This window comes from Mus caroli, unplaced genomic scaffold (genome assembly GCF_978045245.1).
Source record: "Mus caroli unplaced genomic scaffold, Mus_caroli_1 scaffold_6, whole genome shotgun sequence".
Lineage (NCBI taxonomy): Eukaryota > Metazoa > Chordata > Mammalia > Rodentia > Muridae > Mus > Mus caroli.
The window spans coordinates 34,486,528-34,503,762 of NW_028227261.1; the positions used below are offsets into that span (position 1 = coordinate 34,486,528).

Sequence of the window (17,235 nt, forward strand, 5' to 3'; positions counted from 1 at the left end):
CCCTTGAGGTATTGTGCATGGTGAGTTTTAGTCAACCTACATTCAGTTACAGCAGCCAGATAAAACGTACCTTAATCTTCAGCTATGGGCTGGAGACTGGGAGGAGGGGCAGGGGACAGAAATGTCCCTGTGGAAATTAATTCTGCTCTGCGTCTCAGAAAGCCATCAGTTTTGTTCCAGGGATGTGGTTCACTTGGCATACATGAAGTCCTGGGTTTGATCCCCTACACTGTCATAAGCCAGGTCTAATGGGACACACCTGCAATTCCAGCTCCTTCCCCTCCCACTCCTCCTCCTCCCTCTCACTCCTCCCCTCCCTACCCTCCTCCCTCTCACTCCTCTCCTTCTCTCCCCCTTCTCTCTCCCCCTCCTCCCCTCCTCCCCTTCCCCATTTCTTTTTCATCATCATTTAGCTGCTGCTTGCTTTTACGGTTGCATGCTGGATGCTTCCCCTGCATGAATGTCTGCGTCACAAGGAAGCAGTGCTGAGGCGAGAAGAAAGCCTCCGAGCTCTGGAACTGGAGTTCTGGGTGATTGTTAGGGTCCATGCTGGGAACCGAACCTGGGTCCTCTGCAAGCAAGAGCCACAAATGCTCTTAACCATTGAGCCATCTCTTCAGTAACGACCCCTCACCCTCACCCCCGTTTTGTTTGTTGTTTAAGATAGCCCCACATTGCCGGAGGCCTTGAACTCCTGACTCTCTTGCTTCACGTTGTGAGCGCTGAGATTACAGACATGAGCCACCATGCTTGCAGCATCAGGTTCTTTTACTTTTAAAAAAAAAATTATGAATTTTATTTCTTTGTATGTATGTATGCACATATGTGGGGAACCATGGCTGCATCATAGCCATTTTACAGATGAAAACGTAAGTTCAAGAAGGGCAAAGACCTTGTAGAAAATGATTTCTCATTAACAAGTATGTAATAAAGATTAGTCTCAGAGCTCAGGCTAGCCCATCCTCCACGTATGTTCAAAGCCTGCTTCTGTAGCTCCTGGGTGAACCTCCAGATCTCTTTAAGGGAGTCCCCTGGTCCTCCTCTGGGAGGGCTTCCTTCCAGGCCCCCTCCTACAGCCTGCCTAGCCAGAGACACCTACCCCACTCTGCAGCCTTCTGCCCTCCCCAGGGATTGTCACATGCCCATCTTATCTAGGTAGAGGATACACTGCCCTCTGAGTGACCATGTGTTTGTTACCATTGGCTCTGCCAGGCTTGGCTGGCACAGAGTGGATCTCCATGAATGCTGGATTTGTTGGGAGCTAGATGTATTAAGAAGCCAGGCCAAGAGCAGAGAACAAACCCGCCGGCAAGCTCAGCTGTCAGCATTCACTCCAAGGCCAGCACGCTTGCGTCTCCTCTGGCCAGGGCCTTCTGACCATTCTGCCAGAACCCCCAGTCCTTTGGCCCTGGCTCTCCTGTCTCCTCTCAAAGTCAGCCAGCAGGAATGGCAGTGGAACCCACCCTAGCGGAGTCTGCCAGCCACAGCAGGAAACAAGAAGCCTTCTCACCTCCTTGATCAATGTTGCAGGTCTCAGAAGGCCTCCAGGAGGAGGTGACATGGAAGACAAGGCTTGAGGAGCTGAAGTAGGCAACATAAGGGAGTGGGGGAGCATTCTGGGACCCTCATATGAGAAGCTCTAAGAGGAAATGCTGGGGACAGAGAACAGGCCAGTGTAGCATAAACACTGAGCAAGATTGGGGCCAACAAGAAATAAGACTAGAAGTCAGGTGTGGATTGTAAAAAGTGTTCCGATTTTTATCACTAGAATAGCAGGGTGTGTGTATGGGGGGGGGGGTGTCTGAGGTTGGGTTGATGTGATGTGCCCTGCACATGCCACATTCTCTCCAGTGGCTGTTCAGAACTGATGGCACAGCCAGAGAGAAGCAAGAAAGCTGGGGATAATGTAGGGGAGAGGCCAGGGCTATAGGTTCAGAGACTCCAAAAATACTTAGGACGTAAAGTCTGGCGGAAGTGTCCAGAACTAAACATCTTTATTGTTTGTCTGCAACACCATGGAGTGGAATGAGACTGCCGGGGTCACCAGAAATTTCTGTCTGAGACTAAAAACAGGGAACTTGAGTTCTCAGCTGGGTGGGGGTGGGGTGGCCCTCTCAGTCTCCTGGGAGAACGAACCCAAGACCAATCAGGATGGATGCTCAAAGGGTTCAGCCACTTCTGCCATGTCCCCACAGTGTCAAGAGACTGTTCTGCAGTTCGAGTACCTGCAACATGGAAATGTTTCCCACAGTGAAGCTGTGAGCAGACACGGAATCTCTGGCTAGGAGGTTGCCAAACTACAGGCCTGCACGGAGACCCGAATATCCGGGGACTTCTATCGCCTCCTCTCCCCACTTGCAGGAGCCTGCAGGAGCGTCTTTCTGTCCCTGTGTCTGTCTCCCTCAGTAGGCTGGTGATGCACACTACAGTGATGCGCTCAGATAGGTCCAACATGGCAGCGATATTAAAAGAGCTTCCTTTCATTAGAGAGTAAAGGGAGTCTTTATCGCTTCTTGACCTATTCACAAGCACTTTCTGGGTCACTCAGGTGACCTCTGCCCTCTGTCCCACTTTTCTGAAATGACTCTTTTGCTCCACGGCTTTTTGCAAACTCTAATCTTGTGCCCACAGGCTCCTTACAACAGCCCTGGGGACCATGGTTCCAACAAAGTCTGGGGATGGGGTTTGCGGGAGGGCAGGGGGAGACCTTTCCAGGGTGACCTCAAAGGTATCTCATGATCAGCACGGTCCCAGCAGTAGTGAGTAACCAGTTCTAGTTTCCCACAGTCTTGGCTTTGCCAGGGATTAGCCAGGGTGCTTCCAGAGGGCATGCTGGGTGGTCCTGGGGGGAATTGTGGGGAGCAGGTGTTCACCAAAGAGGGCAAAAGTGTTTCCACACTTTGTCCGCTGACAGGACAGCCCTAAAGGTTGGATCATTCTCTGTTGTTCCACTGGCCATTTATTCCCACTAGAAGCCAGAGGCCTGAGGCAGTCCTCTGAGCAGAGCCAGCTGTGTGAAATCTGGGTGAGCAGGCTCTCAGGCCCTCAACCCACTCCATGACCTTGAAGAGCCGCCTCTGATGGTTCTCCCCCTCCTCCAAGTTATTTTTATCCAGCCTGACAGCCCTTGGCTGTGGCAGCAGTCTGGGCTCTGGGAGCCGGATGCAAACCAGGCAGCTCGTATGTCTGGTGCTGAATCCCAAGGGAATGACTCTTTGGGAGGTGCCACCATGGGGCCGCTGGTCCTCCAACCTGGGAACCCAGTGGGAAGGGTTGTAGCCTTAGATGGACTGGAGAACAGATCTGTTCTGTGTTTCACTGTTATGGGGTGAGCCACAGAGACTTCCCAGTAGCCCCTGCTTCGCTTTCGTCTTCAGGGAGTGATGCAGACGGTACATTCCATCCTGTTGGCTTGGGATGGCTGAGTCCCACCAGTCATCCCGACTAAGTGGGGGGCGGTGTGTCTCACCTCTTCATGGCTCTGGCCATGGAATCCTTGAAGTTAAAGCTTCAACCCAGACCCAAGGTCCATGTGTATACTGGGTCCACAGTACCTGGGGGCTCACCAGGCACCGTGTAACTCATCTGCGCCAGTGGGAAAGGAGACTAAGGCTCTGAGCTCTCATAAGGCTACAGAGAAGCCAGGTGGCTGTCAGCATCAGTGGTGAGGAGGGTGAGGGGGGGGGGTGAGGCTCTGACGGGTGAGGAGAGGTGTCTTTGCATAGATGCCATTTGAGAAAACAAAACAGAAAAGAGGGCACCATTTTAGAGCTTCAGAGAGAGACAAAAAAAAGGACCTTCCTCATTCCCAGGAGATGGTTGTGCGGAGTCAGCTCAGAAAGCCCCAATTTCAGTGATTTCTGAGACCCAGGAGTGGTAGAACACTGCTCCCGCGGGCCTCCCGGTTGGCCCCGAAGGACATGGGCTGGAGATGGAACCAGACACATTGTCATCAGATTTCCCAGCTCCAGGGGCTGTTGTGGGGGAACATGGTGGGATTGGGACTATGCTCCTGGCAGCCCTGACATCAAGGGCTGTGGGTGGAGGGGCAGCTGGCCTCTCAGGAAGATGGGCTCTCTGGGTGGAAGTCACCCCTCGGCTGGGCAACAAATTCCGCCGGGTTGGGGGGATGGTACCAGCAGGTCTGTGCACTGGTGCCGACCTCAGGGCTGAGATAGGGTAAGGGGGAGAAGAGACGCTGGGGAGGACAGGGCCGGGCACTCTTCCCAGGATGGCGAGCTGACTGCTCAGGGAAGGCAAGCCTGGACAGCTATGCAGGAAGGACCAGGGCCACACGGGAAAGGCCAGGGCACCGGTGGTCGTGGGTGAGGGCTCCATCTCTGCTGCATAGCTCTTGAGGTGGGAGAGGAGGCGAATCCGGACAGGGTCGGCATGGCTGCTGGGTCCTTCCAGGACCCCCAGGTATCTTATGACCTCAGTGAGGCATTCCCGAAACCCAATACTCCGGAAGTCAACAGCCAGGGCTCGGGCATCAAAGAACCCTGTAAAGTAAAGGACTGTGAGGGCATGCCAGGAGAGGAAGCACAGACCTGCGGGGCGAAACCCTATGGGACCTGCCGCACCTGAATAGCCTAGAATGACCAAGTGATCTTGGACTTGTCCCTTCTGAGTCCCAGTCTCTCATTAAAAAGTACTAGAAGGGCTGGAGAGATGGCTAAATGGTTAAGAGCACTGACTGCTCTTCCAGAGGTCCTGAGTTCAATTCCCAGCAACCACATGTTGGCTCACAACCATCTGTAATGGGATGCAATGCCCTCTTCTGGTGTGTCTGAAGATAGCTACAATGTATTCATATACATTAAATCAATAATTTTTTTTAAGCACTAGAAACCACACTGCATTACAAAATTTATTGTCTTCACACTTCATGATTAATTCGAGAAAACCTTGCGGCCAACATAATTTCACTAAGCGGGCTCCTGGGAAAAAGACTGTGAACACAGAAGATAATAGAATAACCCTGCCTGAAAGGAGGCAAGTCTAAGGAGAGGAGAGAATGACAGCAGCCATCAGAGTATAAGGCCACTTGAAGAAGGCTCAATTTTGTGGTGGTGGGGTCTTTAGAAGCCACCAGAGCTGGGTTGGAATCACAGATCTGCCACTTTCACTGGGCACCTGACCATGGACAACCATCCTTAAGCCTCAGTTTCCTTAGCCTGAAAATGGGGGAGCAATAGGACTTGCTCCAGTGAGAAGAGAGGGCGAAATGAAGTGGGACTTGGGCACGCTCCAGAGATGCAACAGTAGCCCAGCAGCTGCTGCACCAGAGTTCATCCTCCAGCTCAGAGACAGTCTGTAGTGTACTGTCTCCTGCCCCAGTCCCTCCCCCCTTCCCTGCGCCTTATCCCCAGCCAGCTGCCATTAGGCAAGGGATCTCTCTGTTGGTCTGGTGTCACTGATGCCTGTCCCCAGAGGCATCTGCATCTCCACAGCCCTTTTCTCAAGCACCTTCTAGGCAGAGAAAGAGGAGCTGGTACTGGCTCCTGACTGTGGCAGCAAATATCTTGTGCCTGGCTCATGGCTGGGGTCCCTCTGTGGGACAGGACAGCTTAGCAGGAGTGAGACTTGGCTCTGCGGTGTGATCATACCTGTGTCCTGTCTGTGTTTGCTGGACTCTTTCACTTTAAGCATTTATTTCTTGGTGTACATTAAGACCCAGCTTGGCCGGGCGGTGGCGGCGCACGCCTTTAATCCCAGCACTTGGGAGGCAGAGGCAGGCGGATTTCTGAGTTCGAGGCCAGCCTGGTCTACAAAGTGAGTTCCAGGACAGCCAGGGCTATACAGAGAAACCCTGTCTCGAAAAACCAAAAAAAAAAAAAAAAAAAAAAAAAAAGACCCAGCTTGATGCCATCCAGGCTGACCTTCAACTCATTACGTAGCTGAACTTTGAATTTCTGATCTTCTTGTCTCCACACTCCAAATGCTGGGGTAGCAGGCCTGTGCCATCACACTTGGTGTATATAGGGCTAAGGGGTGAAACCCGGGTTTTGTGGCTAGTAGGCAAGCACTCTGCCAACTGAGCTACAGCCTCAGCCCCTGTTAATTAGTTAATTAGTTAATTTTTTATGATAATGATTCATGTAGTCTGCACTGGCCTAGAACTCAGAGCCTCCTATAAGCTGACCTCCTGATCCTCCTGCCACTTCCAGAGGACTGTGATTACCTGTGTGTCTCGTCAGGCCGGGCTGTGTTGCTCTTTTTAAACAAATGCCTGTTGCTGAGTTACTTCAATGCACTATCTAACTGAATCCTCATAAACGCTTTTCTACCATACCCACTTTTATACCTGAAGAAACGCAGGGGCAGAGAGGATAAACCAGTTGTCTTTAAGTCACAGAGTTAGGAAGCAGCAGAACCAGGGGTCAAATTAAAAGCCTGACCAGGATGAGGACAGCCCACCCCCACACCCCCACCTTTCTGGTTCTTGTGAGAATGAGGTGAGATAAGGCAGCATTTTAAAGTGCTGCCCACATGCTAATCAGTACTTTCTTTTTAATAGGAGAAGCATGAATATAATTCAGAGCGTCTCCCCACTGGCTGCCACTGTTAGGAATGTGTTACTGTTCAAAGGAGCTCCCGCATTAGAGTTAATTGGGTGCGTCAGCCAAACTTGACAATTCCTACTATCCAATCCAGACTAACACTTTTGGGGTGGGGTGGGGTGGGGGTGGGGATCCCGCAGTGCTGCCTGCCCCTAGGGACCACTGCTAAGCAGCACCAATTTGGACCACTTAAACGCCACTGTGCTCTTCCAGAGTCGAAAGCTGCTCTTGGGATTTCTATCCTTGCAGCTAAGGCCTGTGAAGTCTGAAGGCTTCCAGACAGTGAAACCACCAAACACGCCCACCCCGAAGCTTTGAGACAATGTATCCATTCACCTGGAAGGCTTTGAAAAGTCACCATGGCTCCACTGATTTTTTAATGAAGGCACGAACTAAAGGATGGAATGGTTTGTATCTTCCTATAAGCAGGCACCTGCTGTGAGCATGTTGCCTAGCACTGTCAAGGGTACAACAGCAGTTCCCAAGCTTAGGCCAGTGGGTAGAGACACTAATAAGATGTCTATGGCTAAAAATCTCAGGCAGGTTCCTCCTTGGGTGTAGGTTGGCTGAAGCCTGGGATCCTGCCGAGAATTTGCTTACCCGAACTACCCACCCACCAGGTCTTGCTGGTGAGACCTTTGGAAGCCTCTCACACAGAGCAATCCTCTGAGACTGGGAGGAATTGAACTGAGGAAAGGGTTAGGACAAAAGGACATATAGGAAGTAGTGAGAGAGACAATGGAAGGAGAAGGACAGCTGAGTGTAGTGGCTCATGCCTGTAATCTCTGAATTCTAGAGGCTGGGGTCCGAAGATTTGTGAATTTGAGGTCAGCTTGGGGTATAGAGTGAGACCCTTTTCTCAAAACAACAGTTACCTAACAGACTGAGAGCCAGAGACCAGTTACAACCGACTTTGTGCAACAGTTTGAGCTCACCCTTTGATCCCCAGGGCCCTGTGTCAAAGTACTTGTAAAGTAACTCCCGAGAGAGTAGGGGGCGCAGTTACCTGTGCCACCAGAGGCATGGAGCATCTTCAAGTGATCCACGGTCATCTGCAAGACCTCAGCTTTCTCCAGCTTGGAGGAGCCCTGCAGGTAGGGAAGGCAGAGGGTGCGGCCCCCCCAGTTGATAACTGTTGCTCACTTCCCTCCTGTGTCTGTCAGCATTCACCGCCTCTGATTCCTCCCACTCCCTGACCACCAGAGCTACCACTTCGTCCAAGCTCTCCAGATCTGAAAGATGGTCACCAGTTCACACCTCGGTCCACCTGTCTGCAGCACTGCTGGGCTGCCCTTGTAGAAACCCTCCCCCGACCTGATGGCCTCTATTAAGACCGTTTTTTACTTCTTGTAGCCTCCCTTCACCTTGCCTCTTGAGGGGTGGGGGTCTGCCTCCTAAAACATTCACGGTGAATGTCAGCCCTACTCATTCTGTTTTCTCTTCCCACAAACACTCATCTACCTCCATGGCTGCATTCACCATCACCAGACTCCACTTGCCCCGTAGAGCTGCTAACCTGCGAACCCAACTCCAACTTCGCTATCTCCAAGACCTAGAACATTATCTGAGCCAGAGTCCTGCCCTTCCTCTGTTCTCTCTTGGGAAATGCTTCCTAAACCTCCAGGGAACCTGGGCTCCTATAGGAAGGGTTCGATTCTTGGACCCTCCTATAGGAAGGGTCCATGGCTGGTTCTGAGAAGGTTTTAATGACCATCTGTGGAATGTCCGACTCGAGCTTACTGGCCTAAGGGAAGGCAGATGACGAGTGACTTCAGCCTTGGGTGTAGAGTAAGGATCTTTGAAGCAGTCCAATTCAACTGTTTGTCTACTGTAGTCCCTGCCCTCTACCATGCTCAATGATGGGTGCTCTCTCTCTGAGTGGCCTCTTTTACTTTCAAAGAGTTCTAGAAACGTCAGGGGACATGGGATACAGCCGCATGCTCCATTTCTGCTCAGATATTTATTGTGTGTACATGTAGTGTACTCTGTGTAATGTAGTAGATAGAATCACATGACACCTCTGTTCTTCGCTTTTCTCACCTGTGCAATGTGCAGAATAATCCCTGACTCTCAAGATCCCTCTTAGGGTTCAATCCAAAGGAATACAAGTCAGATATAAAGCCCGAGACACCTTGCTAAATACAATTGTCCGTTCCCCTTGTCCCCCGGCCAATGGTAACTAGACATACTTGTGTATGTGTGCGCACATGTGTGGCACATGTACACCTTGTATATATGCATGTGTGTGTGTGTGGGGGTGTCCATATGAAGACATATGGAGGTCAGGAGATAAAGTAGAGTATCATTCTCTATTGCTTCTGATCTTATTTTTTCTTAGATTTTTATTGTTTCTATGTGGTCTGTGTATCTGTGTGAATGCATGTCCATGTGTGTACAGGTGCTTGCAAAAGCTCACAGACATCATCAGATCTCCTGGAGTTGGGGGTCCTATGGAGTAATGAGCTGCTGGCTGGGAACTGCTGGATCATCTCTCTAGCCCTACATTTTAAAAATTGTGTGTGTGTGTGTGTGTGTGCATGTGTGCCTGTGTGCACACTCATGTATGTCAGAGGGCATCTTGCTGGTGTCATTTCTTTCCTTCCATAATGTGTGACCCAGATTGAACTCAAGGTATCGTTGTTCCAGCTCCTAGAATATGTCCATTTCTGCCTCCAAATGCTGGTGCTACAGCTGTGCTCAGCCATGTGGCTGCTGTGGATTTGAACTCAGATCTTCAACAAGTGCTCATACCCTCTGTGCCATCTGCCCACAGGCAGTAGGAGATGCCGTGAGAACCACACACCCTAGTTCCTCTGACACAATCAGCAAGGCCACATACCTGTTTCTCAAAGGCAGTGGGGACCAATCGTCGCAATTCAGAAAGGCTACTGTTGATGCGGTCTCGGCGCCGTTTCTCTATGATCTGAAAAGTAACGTGGAGAAGTTCCCTGTAGGCATTCCCTCACACCTTCCAGTGTGTCCTGACAGACACTGAGTCATATTTCCCCTCAGGATAGTTTTTCTAGGCAATAAATCTATTCTTTATTTATGGAGGACAAGAATGAAAGTTAAGACTGACAATAATTTGCATAATGTCACACAGTATAAACTTAAGAGATGGGACTAGCACTCAGGCCTCTTGTACTAGTCTGTAGGGATAATATTTACTGCCCATTAGGGCAGGGGTATGCAGTCTTAGCAGTGGTATAGACCTGGGGGACTCTGCTAAGCCAGTTACTGGGTCATGACAACACCAGAATTCTGAGTTTTGCTCTCTTCAGCCACAGAGGCCTTCATTCACACTATCCGTCTCCCCTGCAATTCTGGCAACAGAGTCCTCAGAGCTGGGCAGGAATTATAATCCGTCACTTTTTCGAGACAGAATATGAATCTGGGGAAGACTGACCATGTCTTCTGGGGAGTGAGTAAATGAGTGACTGGCTGGCTCTGGCTGGATCCTAGGCCTCTGGATGCTCAAGAAAAGGTGAGTCGGATTAAGATGGAGAGCAGCTAGCAGTGAGCTGCCCTCTGCACACCTCCTGGCTTAACACACGAAAAGAAAGTTATGGGTTCAGAGGAAAACTGGGCAGAGGGCAGACTATACCAAAAGTATTAATGGATGGTGCTCAGAGTTTATGGTGATGTACTCTGTCTTAAGAATAGTCCTTTGGGGCTGGTGAGATGGCTCAGTGGGTAAGAGCACCTGACTGCTCTTCCGAAGGTCCGGAGTTCAAATCCCAGCAACCACATGGTGGCTCACAACCATCCGTAAGGAGATCTGGCGCCCTCTTCTGGAGTGTCTGAAGACAGCTACAGTGTACTTACATATAATAAATAAATCTTTAAAAAAAAAAAAAAAAAAGAATAGTCCTTTGGCAGTTGGGGATGAAGTTCAGTTCCCACTGTGCTTGTGTCTAGTGTACATGAGGCCCGAATTAACTAAATCCTCAGTACTGTAAAAACCAAGTGATGATGCAGGCCTGTGATGTCAGCACTTGGGAGGCCGAGCCAGCAGGATTAGGAGTTCAAGAGCATCCTAAACTACAAAGTGAATTTGAAAAACAACCAAGTTAGTCTTTTGAGGTAGGTGCCACCTGTCACTCAGAGGAAGAAGCAAAGGATTGGAGGGGAGGTGGCATGCCCAGCCTCCAGGAATCCAATTGGCAGAGCTTGGGTTTGAACCTGTGCAGCCAGCTGGGATGTTGGGCACGGTCTCCTGGGATTGATTGCAAACTCTGCTTGAGCGGCTCAGTGGCTGTTAAGCACCTCAAAGGCTGTTTGCACACTCACCCCTCTGCGCTTCTTCCGGGCTTGCATCTGCGAAGGGCTGGGGGTAGTCAGCGGCCTGGCCATCTGGCTGCAGAGGAAGAGAAAGGCTAGTTTCTCAGAGCTGAGGGATCATCTCCCTGGCCTAGGCTGACCTGGGAGGCCCAGCTGGCAGCAGGCCTGGAGGGAGTGGGGGAATGGGGTGCGTAAGGGCGGGGCTCCCAGGTGGCCACAGTCTCCTAGGCCAGAGAAGGGGCGCGGAACATGCATGAGAGAGCTCGCCCGCTCTCCCTTTCTCCCCGGAGACCCATTTCTTCAGGGCCAAGACCTCCGTGCTCTCCCAGCTTCCTGCCTGTTAGACCCTGGTGGCCAGGAGTTGCTCGCTTAGCCCCTGCCCCCGTGGGCAGCAAGCCGTCGTCGGGGAACCGCGAACCAAGATGCTCCCTCTCTGGTCCTGCAACCCGATCCCGGGGGCGGGCTGACTGAGGGCGCGGGCCAGCGGCGGCCGGCCCGGGCCGGGCGGGTTATATTTCAGAGCTAGCCGCTGAGAAGGAGCGTGGAAAGCACAGATGCCGCCGCTTCCCACGGGCCGGAGCGCCGCCGCCCGCCCTCCGCCCGGCCCGCAGCTGCCGCCTCCTCCCACGCGGCGCGGCCGGGGGCGAGGCGGAGGCGGCATCTGGGTCACAGTCTCCTCTCGCACGCTCGGGGACATTGCTCTGGCCTCCCAGAAGGCACGGGTCCGGGTATCCTCGCTCTCCCTCCCATGTCCGTGCCTGCCCCTGTAGCTCAGGCTGGATGATGGATGTTTGCTCCAACTCCAGCAGCTGTATTACAAAGACTCTAACCGAGGGGTTTCCTGCCCAGATGTTGACCAGAATAACCACTCTAACTGCTTCCCGTCAGGATGGCCTTTTGCTCTAGCTGCCCTGTCAGATGGCAGAGGTTCACTGGAGAGCATCGAGGACCCAACCCTACTGATGCTCAGCTCCACAACTTTGGGCAAGGTGCCTCTCCTGCCATTTTGGAATGCCAACAAACATCTCAAACATGACCTTACTCAACATCTGCTCCTTGTTCTACCCAAGTTCTATCTCAGCAAAGGTCCCCCTCCCCCAGCTTCTAGTCCTCTGGAACATTCTTTGGTTCAACCCTTGTCTTCACCCTCCTGGTTAAAACCTGCCTGTCCCACATCTGTACAGTTTCATCTCTCTCCTTGATCTCCAAGCTCCTCTATGTCTCTCACCCGCAGGCTTACAAGAAGAACTTTTCATTGGGACCCCTGTACCCTTTGTACTTCCACTACCAGTGGTCATTGAAATGCAAACTTGATCTTGTCCATCTTAAATCTCCTTGGTGGCTTCTCAGTGCTTTTAAGATCCGTCCTTCAGTTGGTCCAGCTGATTCCTGTCACCTCTTAGTTCTGACTGTCTCTTGCTCTGCAAGCCCCAGTCTGTGAAAGCATCAACTGCCCTACATTTGCATATGTGTTCTGTGCTCTAGAAGTCTCTGGTTCAGCCCATCTCCTCACCACATGTTTAACTTCAACTGTCCTCCAGATTGCCACCCAATGTCACCTCCTTTAGGAGCTCCTCCCTGCCCTTCTCTTTTCTTTACAATTATTAGTCCCTGATGTTCCCTTTCCCAGGCTCCTGCATCCACCACATTTATGTTGGCTTATTGTTTTACTCTTGCATGATTATTTGATTAACATCCATCTCTCCAACAGGCCCGTGAGTGTGGAGTGTGTGTCTGTTTCGCACACTAGTATAGCTCACGTCTTCAACAAGCATGGGACATGGTGGAGCTTTGTGGTCAGATTTCTTACTTCCTTTCTTATCTTTACTGTCACAGAGAATGGCGATATCCCAGAAATCTGCCTTCTGATTCACCAGGAGGGTCTCAGCCTATGTGACTATCTTTGTGGCATCTGAGGTTGGGTCATTTTCATCAACGCCTCACAGAAAGGTGGCTTTGGGAGAGAGCAGATACCACATGCTGCAGGTCTGTTCCAGGCACATCTGGAAAAATGTATCTCTCACCCTCACATCTGGACAAACAGAGCTGCTCAGAGGCCTGTGAAAGCCCCTGGGAACCAGGGCCCTGGAGGCAGGGCCTGAGATCTGTAGGGCAGCTTGTTTACAGAGCGTCTCTGGTTCACTGGGGACAAGCTCTAAGAGCCAAGGTACATAAGAAACACAGCCTTTGTTTCCTTGGCAAGATAAAGCGTCTCTCTGGGTATTGGGTTAGCCTTTCGCACGTCACTGCCTCTCAGTCTGATCCCTCCTCAGGGACCAGCTGTCAGAGGTTGACACAGCAACACTCAGCTTCAGGGCCAAGGGCACTTTCCCCCAAGTCCCACCTTTCCCCAGTCTCTTGGTCAGTTTGACCCTGCCACATGATCTGCCCCTTCCTCTCAATTTCCCAGGCGAGTTTCACCTTACAGTTTGCTAGGCACCACTGCCAAGTATCTCCCCTCTGGGTTTTATAAAAGTCCATTTTCCAGATGAGGATGCTGAGCCTCTGGGGGCCAAAGTGGCTTGTCCAGCCCCACACAGCTGCTCAAGAGCAAAGCATCATGGGAACTTATCTTCTGGCTCCCAACTCTGCATTGTTTTTCTTCTTAAGTCTGACTTCCTGTCTGTCTGACTAGTCCTCCAATCCCCTTATCCTCAAGGCTCCCAGCCAGAGCTCACCACAGCCTGGGATCTGGCCCTGATAGTGAGAGGCGGGCTGGAGACTTCTCTGAGCATCTAGGCAGATCTTCATGGCTCTAGAAAGAAGGTAGTGAGCTCTGGGTTCTTGGAGGGCCTCCTGCATTCCCTCAGTGAAATTCCCAGGCAATCTCTTCAGGTAGTGTGGCTTTCTAAGTGGCCTGCCCGCTAGTCCTGAACACCCCCAGTCCCAGCTACACCTGGGAACTCCCCTATGTGGGACCCTTGGAGGTGACTCCACCCATTTAGTATCAAGCCAAGGAAGCACTCCAATGCTCTAATGGATGGACAATCACACAGAGCTAAGACCATTTGTAAAATGAGAATAGTCAGAGAGGAAAAAGGACCCTTGGCCAGCCACACAGCAGAGAGGAAAATTCAGAATCATTTGCCTTATTAAAAAACACACGTGTATGGGTGTTCTGCCTGCATGTATATCTGTGACAGAATAATGCATTAGATCAGTTACAGGCAGTTGTGAGCTGTCAAGCAGGTGCTGAGCTTCGATCCCAGGAGAGTCAGCCTGTGCTCTTAACCACTGAGCCATCTCTCCAGCCCCACACCTACTGGCTTTTAATTCAGCACTCTTGGTGATGACGTATCTCACATATCTCTTGCATCACCCCACTATGTCTCCCTGGTAGGCTGCACTTTCTGTTCTAGACAGCAGTGCGTATCCATTTGTCTCACCTATTGCACAACAGTTCTTAGGGGGAAACGATCATTTTAGGCGGAGGGATGTGGCAGATGTAGAGCTGAGAATCACGCCTAGTAACGCAGCCTTTCCATTTCCAGTTTTCCCATTGAACCTTGCTGCCTCATGAAAGGGGCACCCTCCCCACCGTGTGACAACACTTATTAGAAGCTACCTTGTGCCAGAGCAAGAAGCTATGTGCTACATGTAGATACAGCCTCACACAGCCTCACCCTCAGAGGCACAAACAAACAGACGGAGAAAATGTCAGTTCAGGAAAGGGTAAAAAGTCACTTACACAGGAAGTGGTATGGAGGGACTCAGGTCTCCCTGATTTTAAAGACCACCAGGTGCCTTCAATCTTAAAGGAACAGCACATAGACCCCGACTCCCAGGCTGACATACTGGAGCTGCTCATGAAATATTTGAAGATGGGTAAGGAAGAGGCTTTATTCTGTGTGGATCCAGACCGTTTCAAGGGCCCAAGTTCACACACAAGAGCTCTGTGGGTGATTCCCATGGGCAGGACAGGATGCTATTACCACCAGGCAGATGTCCTTGGTGACATCAGAACACACTATGCCCCTTTGGTCTTGCAGCTCTGAGTGTGAGGAATTGTGTGCTGCTTCTGACCCCCAGAGTCTGGCTGCCCTAACCCTATGGCCCCTGCCACAGTTTATCTGGCTTGCTTTGTACATGAAACTCTTCTTCTCTGAGAATTCCCTGAGGGCAGAGGCTGGGCAGGATCCATCTGGGCTTGGATGCCCAGTCTGGGGTCTAGGCCACAGCAGGCATCGTTCAGCGGTCTCTGAATTGAAGCATTTATGTCTGCTGGGGGGAGGGCCCTTTGCAAAGTGCTACAAAGAGGCATCTATAAGTCAGACGGCCAGATGTCCAGCAGCTTTCCCTCCTTGGAGCGGTCTGGTCTTCTAGACCAGATCCTAACAATGGACTCTGGCTAAAATTACAAAAAGAGATATAAGGGGGAACCCTGCAGTGACCTTTACACCTTAGCCCTAATGCTACCGCCATCAGGAAACTGTTATCATCACCCATGGCTGTGAGTGGCCCCTCCCCAGGTTCTTCCACTGCATTCAGAGTTGCCGAATCCCTTGGCAGTTACTTCTCTGGCTGTATACCACGAAGGATAGAAGCCAGTCTGATCCACCTCAGCTCTCTGCCATCAACTTTGTACTCTGGTTCTTGAAGACCCAATAGCATTGAATTTGAGATCCTCTGTTTGCCATGACCGTGTGGTGCTAGGCCCCTCATGGCAGCAGAAACAGGCTTTGAGAATTATTTCTCTTAAGTAGCAGTTTCTGTTAAGTAATTTTTAAATTATTTACATAAGGAACTATATTATACATCCCCAGACCTAACATGTAAGATTTGAGGATGAGAGAGAGAGAGAGAGAGAGAGAGAGAGAGAGAGAGAGAGCGAGCGAGCCTCTGCTCTTTTTTAGATAGGGTCTCACTAAGTCAAAAGTTAGCTCTAGCTACTTATAGAGATCTTCCTGCCTCTGCCCTCTGAGTGCTAGGATTAAAGGCATATGTCCCCATGTCTAGCTTTAGCCTATTAAAACAAAAGTTAGATGTGTGGTGGTGGTATGAGCCTTAATCCCAGCAGTTGGGAGGCAGAGACAAGTGGATCTCTGAGTTTGTGGTCAGCTCAGCCTACAGAGTGAATTCCAGGACAGCCAAGCTACACAGAGAAACCACTGAGGAAAAACCTAGACAAACTAAAAAAGTCATTCTATGTATGTGTGCACGTGCCGGGGCATGTACAGGGTGGTCAGAGACAAATAAGGTTTGGTAGAGCAAGAGAGACACCTGCTCCAGAGACCGGTTCCTTTTCTTTCCATTTGCATCCTCTTCTCTATGTGGAAACAGGCCTAGGCAGGGGAACCGAAGGCTCAGAACTGAATGGTGACAGGGCACTTGGCTAGCATGCACCAGGATCTGGATCCGATCCCTAGCAGTGGATGAAGAAAAAGGAAGAAGGAAGAAGAGGAGGGGGAGGAAGAATGGAAAGAAGAAAGGAAAGGAAAGGAAAAGCTCTAAGGTGAGTTGGTGGCGGCTGTGGGCTGGGTGGCAAGGCCTGGAGACTTAGAGCCTGACACCACTAAGCACTCACCATGAGCTACTGCTAAGGCCTTGACATTCTTCCCTTTGATGTCTACACCCACTATGAAGCTAGCTTTATCATTTATACCCATTTTATAGACCAGAAAACTGAAGCTTATGGAGTCACCGAGCTGATAGGTAGCAAGGATTGTACAAGTTCAGTTTGTTCCACAGGTTAGAAGTTAGATTATTTAACAAAAAAGAAACTGCACTGGCGGCTTGGGTGGTTTGGTGGAAGGGATGTTGAAGATTGGAGTCTAGGCTTTTGCAAGTTGACTATTATTTCCCTCAGTACCTAAACCCAAATCCCAGTATGCTCAAAGCAAAAAGGCCACAGCCCCCAGTCCTTTTGTGTACTATGTGAAAACTGCTCCCAAAGAAGAGTGAAATTGGAAAAGTACAGAAGTCTTCATAGTAGACAAATTATGGGCAATGGAATGGGATACCTACATCTATAAAGGTTTCCTAGGTCTGCAGGAAAACTTCTCAGGGGCGTCCCTGGGGGTAGCCAAACGACAGAATATCCTCCAGCTGAACTGTCCTCCCATCCCAGCTCCCTGAACCATAGTTGGTTCAGGGTGTTATGGTTCAGGGTACTCAGGAATCCGCCGCATTGGTGCTATGGACGCACTGGAGTCGCTGCACACGCCCCCGCATCTTGGCTGACACCTGAGGGCTGCGCACAAACTTGAGTGTGCTGGACTTTCTCACCCCCGGACGGCCCTCGCTCCACCCTGTCTTACCTAAGATCGTTCTCTTGACCCACGTCGATGGGTCCATCAGACTCGCCGTCTGAGCCACTGGGCGCCCTGGGCCGCTTCATGGTGAAAGCTGGCTACTGGGTCCCAGCCTTGCGATCCCTGGAGTTGGTTGTTGG

General features: G+C 50.9%; 1 protein-coding gene across 1 annotated transcript; it reads right to left on the reverse strand.

Annotated features, from left to right (window-relative positions):
• Positions 1 to 808: 808 nt before the first annotated feature.
• On the reverse strand, positions 809 to 17,235 carry Heyl (hes related family bHLH transcription factor with YRPW motif like). Its single transcript, XM_021161115.2, has 5 exons — positions 17,102 to 17,235; positions 10,854 to 10,920; positions 9,403 to 9,486; positions 7,570 to 7,651; positions 809 to 4,502 (listed from the first exon to the last, which is right to left on the reverse strand). Exons 1-5 carry the CDS (start codon positions 17,179 to 17,181, stop codon positions 3,835 to 3,837), a joined length of 981 nt encoding a protein of 326 aa, XP_021016774.1. The 5' UTR covers positions 17,182 to 17,235; the 3' UTR covers positions 809 to 3,834.

Excerpts from the sequence above, each read along its gene's own strand:
- Heyl (XM_021161115.2), bottom strand. The coding sequence starts at position 17,181 with ATGAAGCGGCCCAGGGCGCCCAGTGGCTCAGACGGCGAGTCTGATGGA. Across the intron at positions 10,921-17,101 it reads GGTCAAGAGAACGATCTTAG|CCAGATGGCCAGGCCGCTGA; the intron begins GTAAGACAGGGT and ends CTTCCTCTGCAG. Across the intron at positions 4,503-7,569 it reads CCATGCCTCTGGTGGCACAG|GGTTCTTTGATGCCCGAGCC; the intron begins GTAACTGCGCCC and ends TTTACTTTACAG.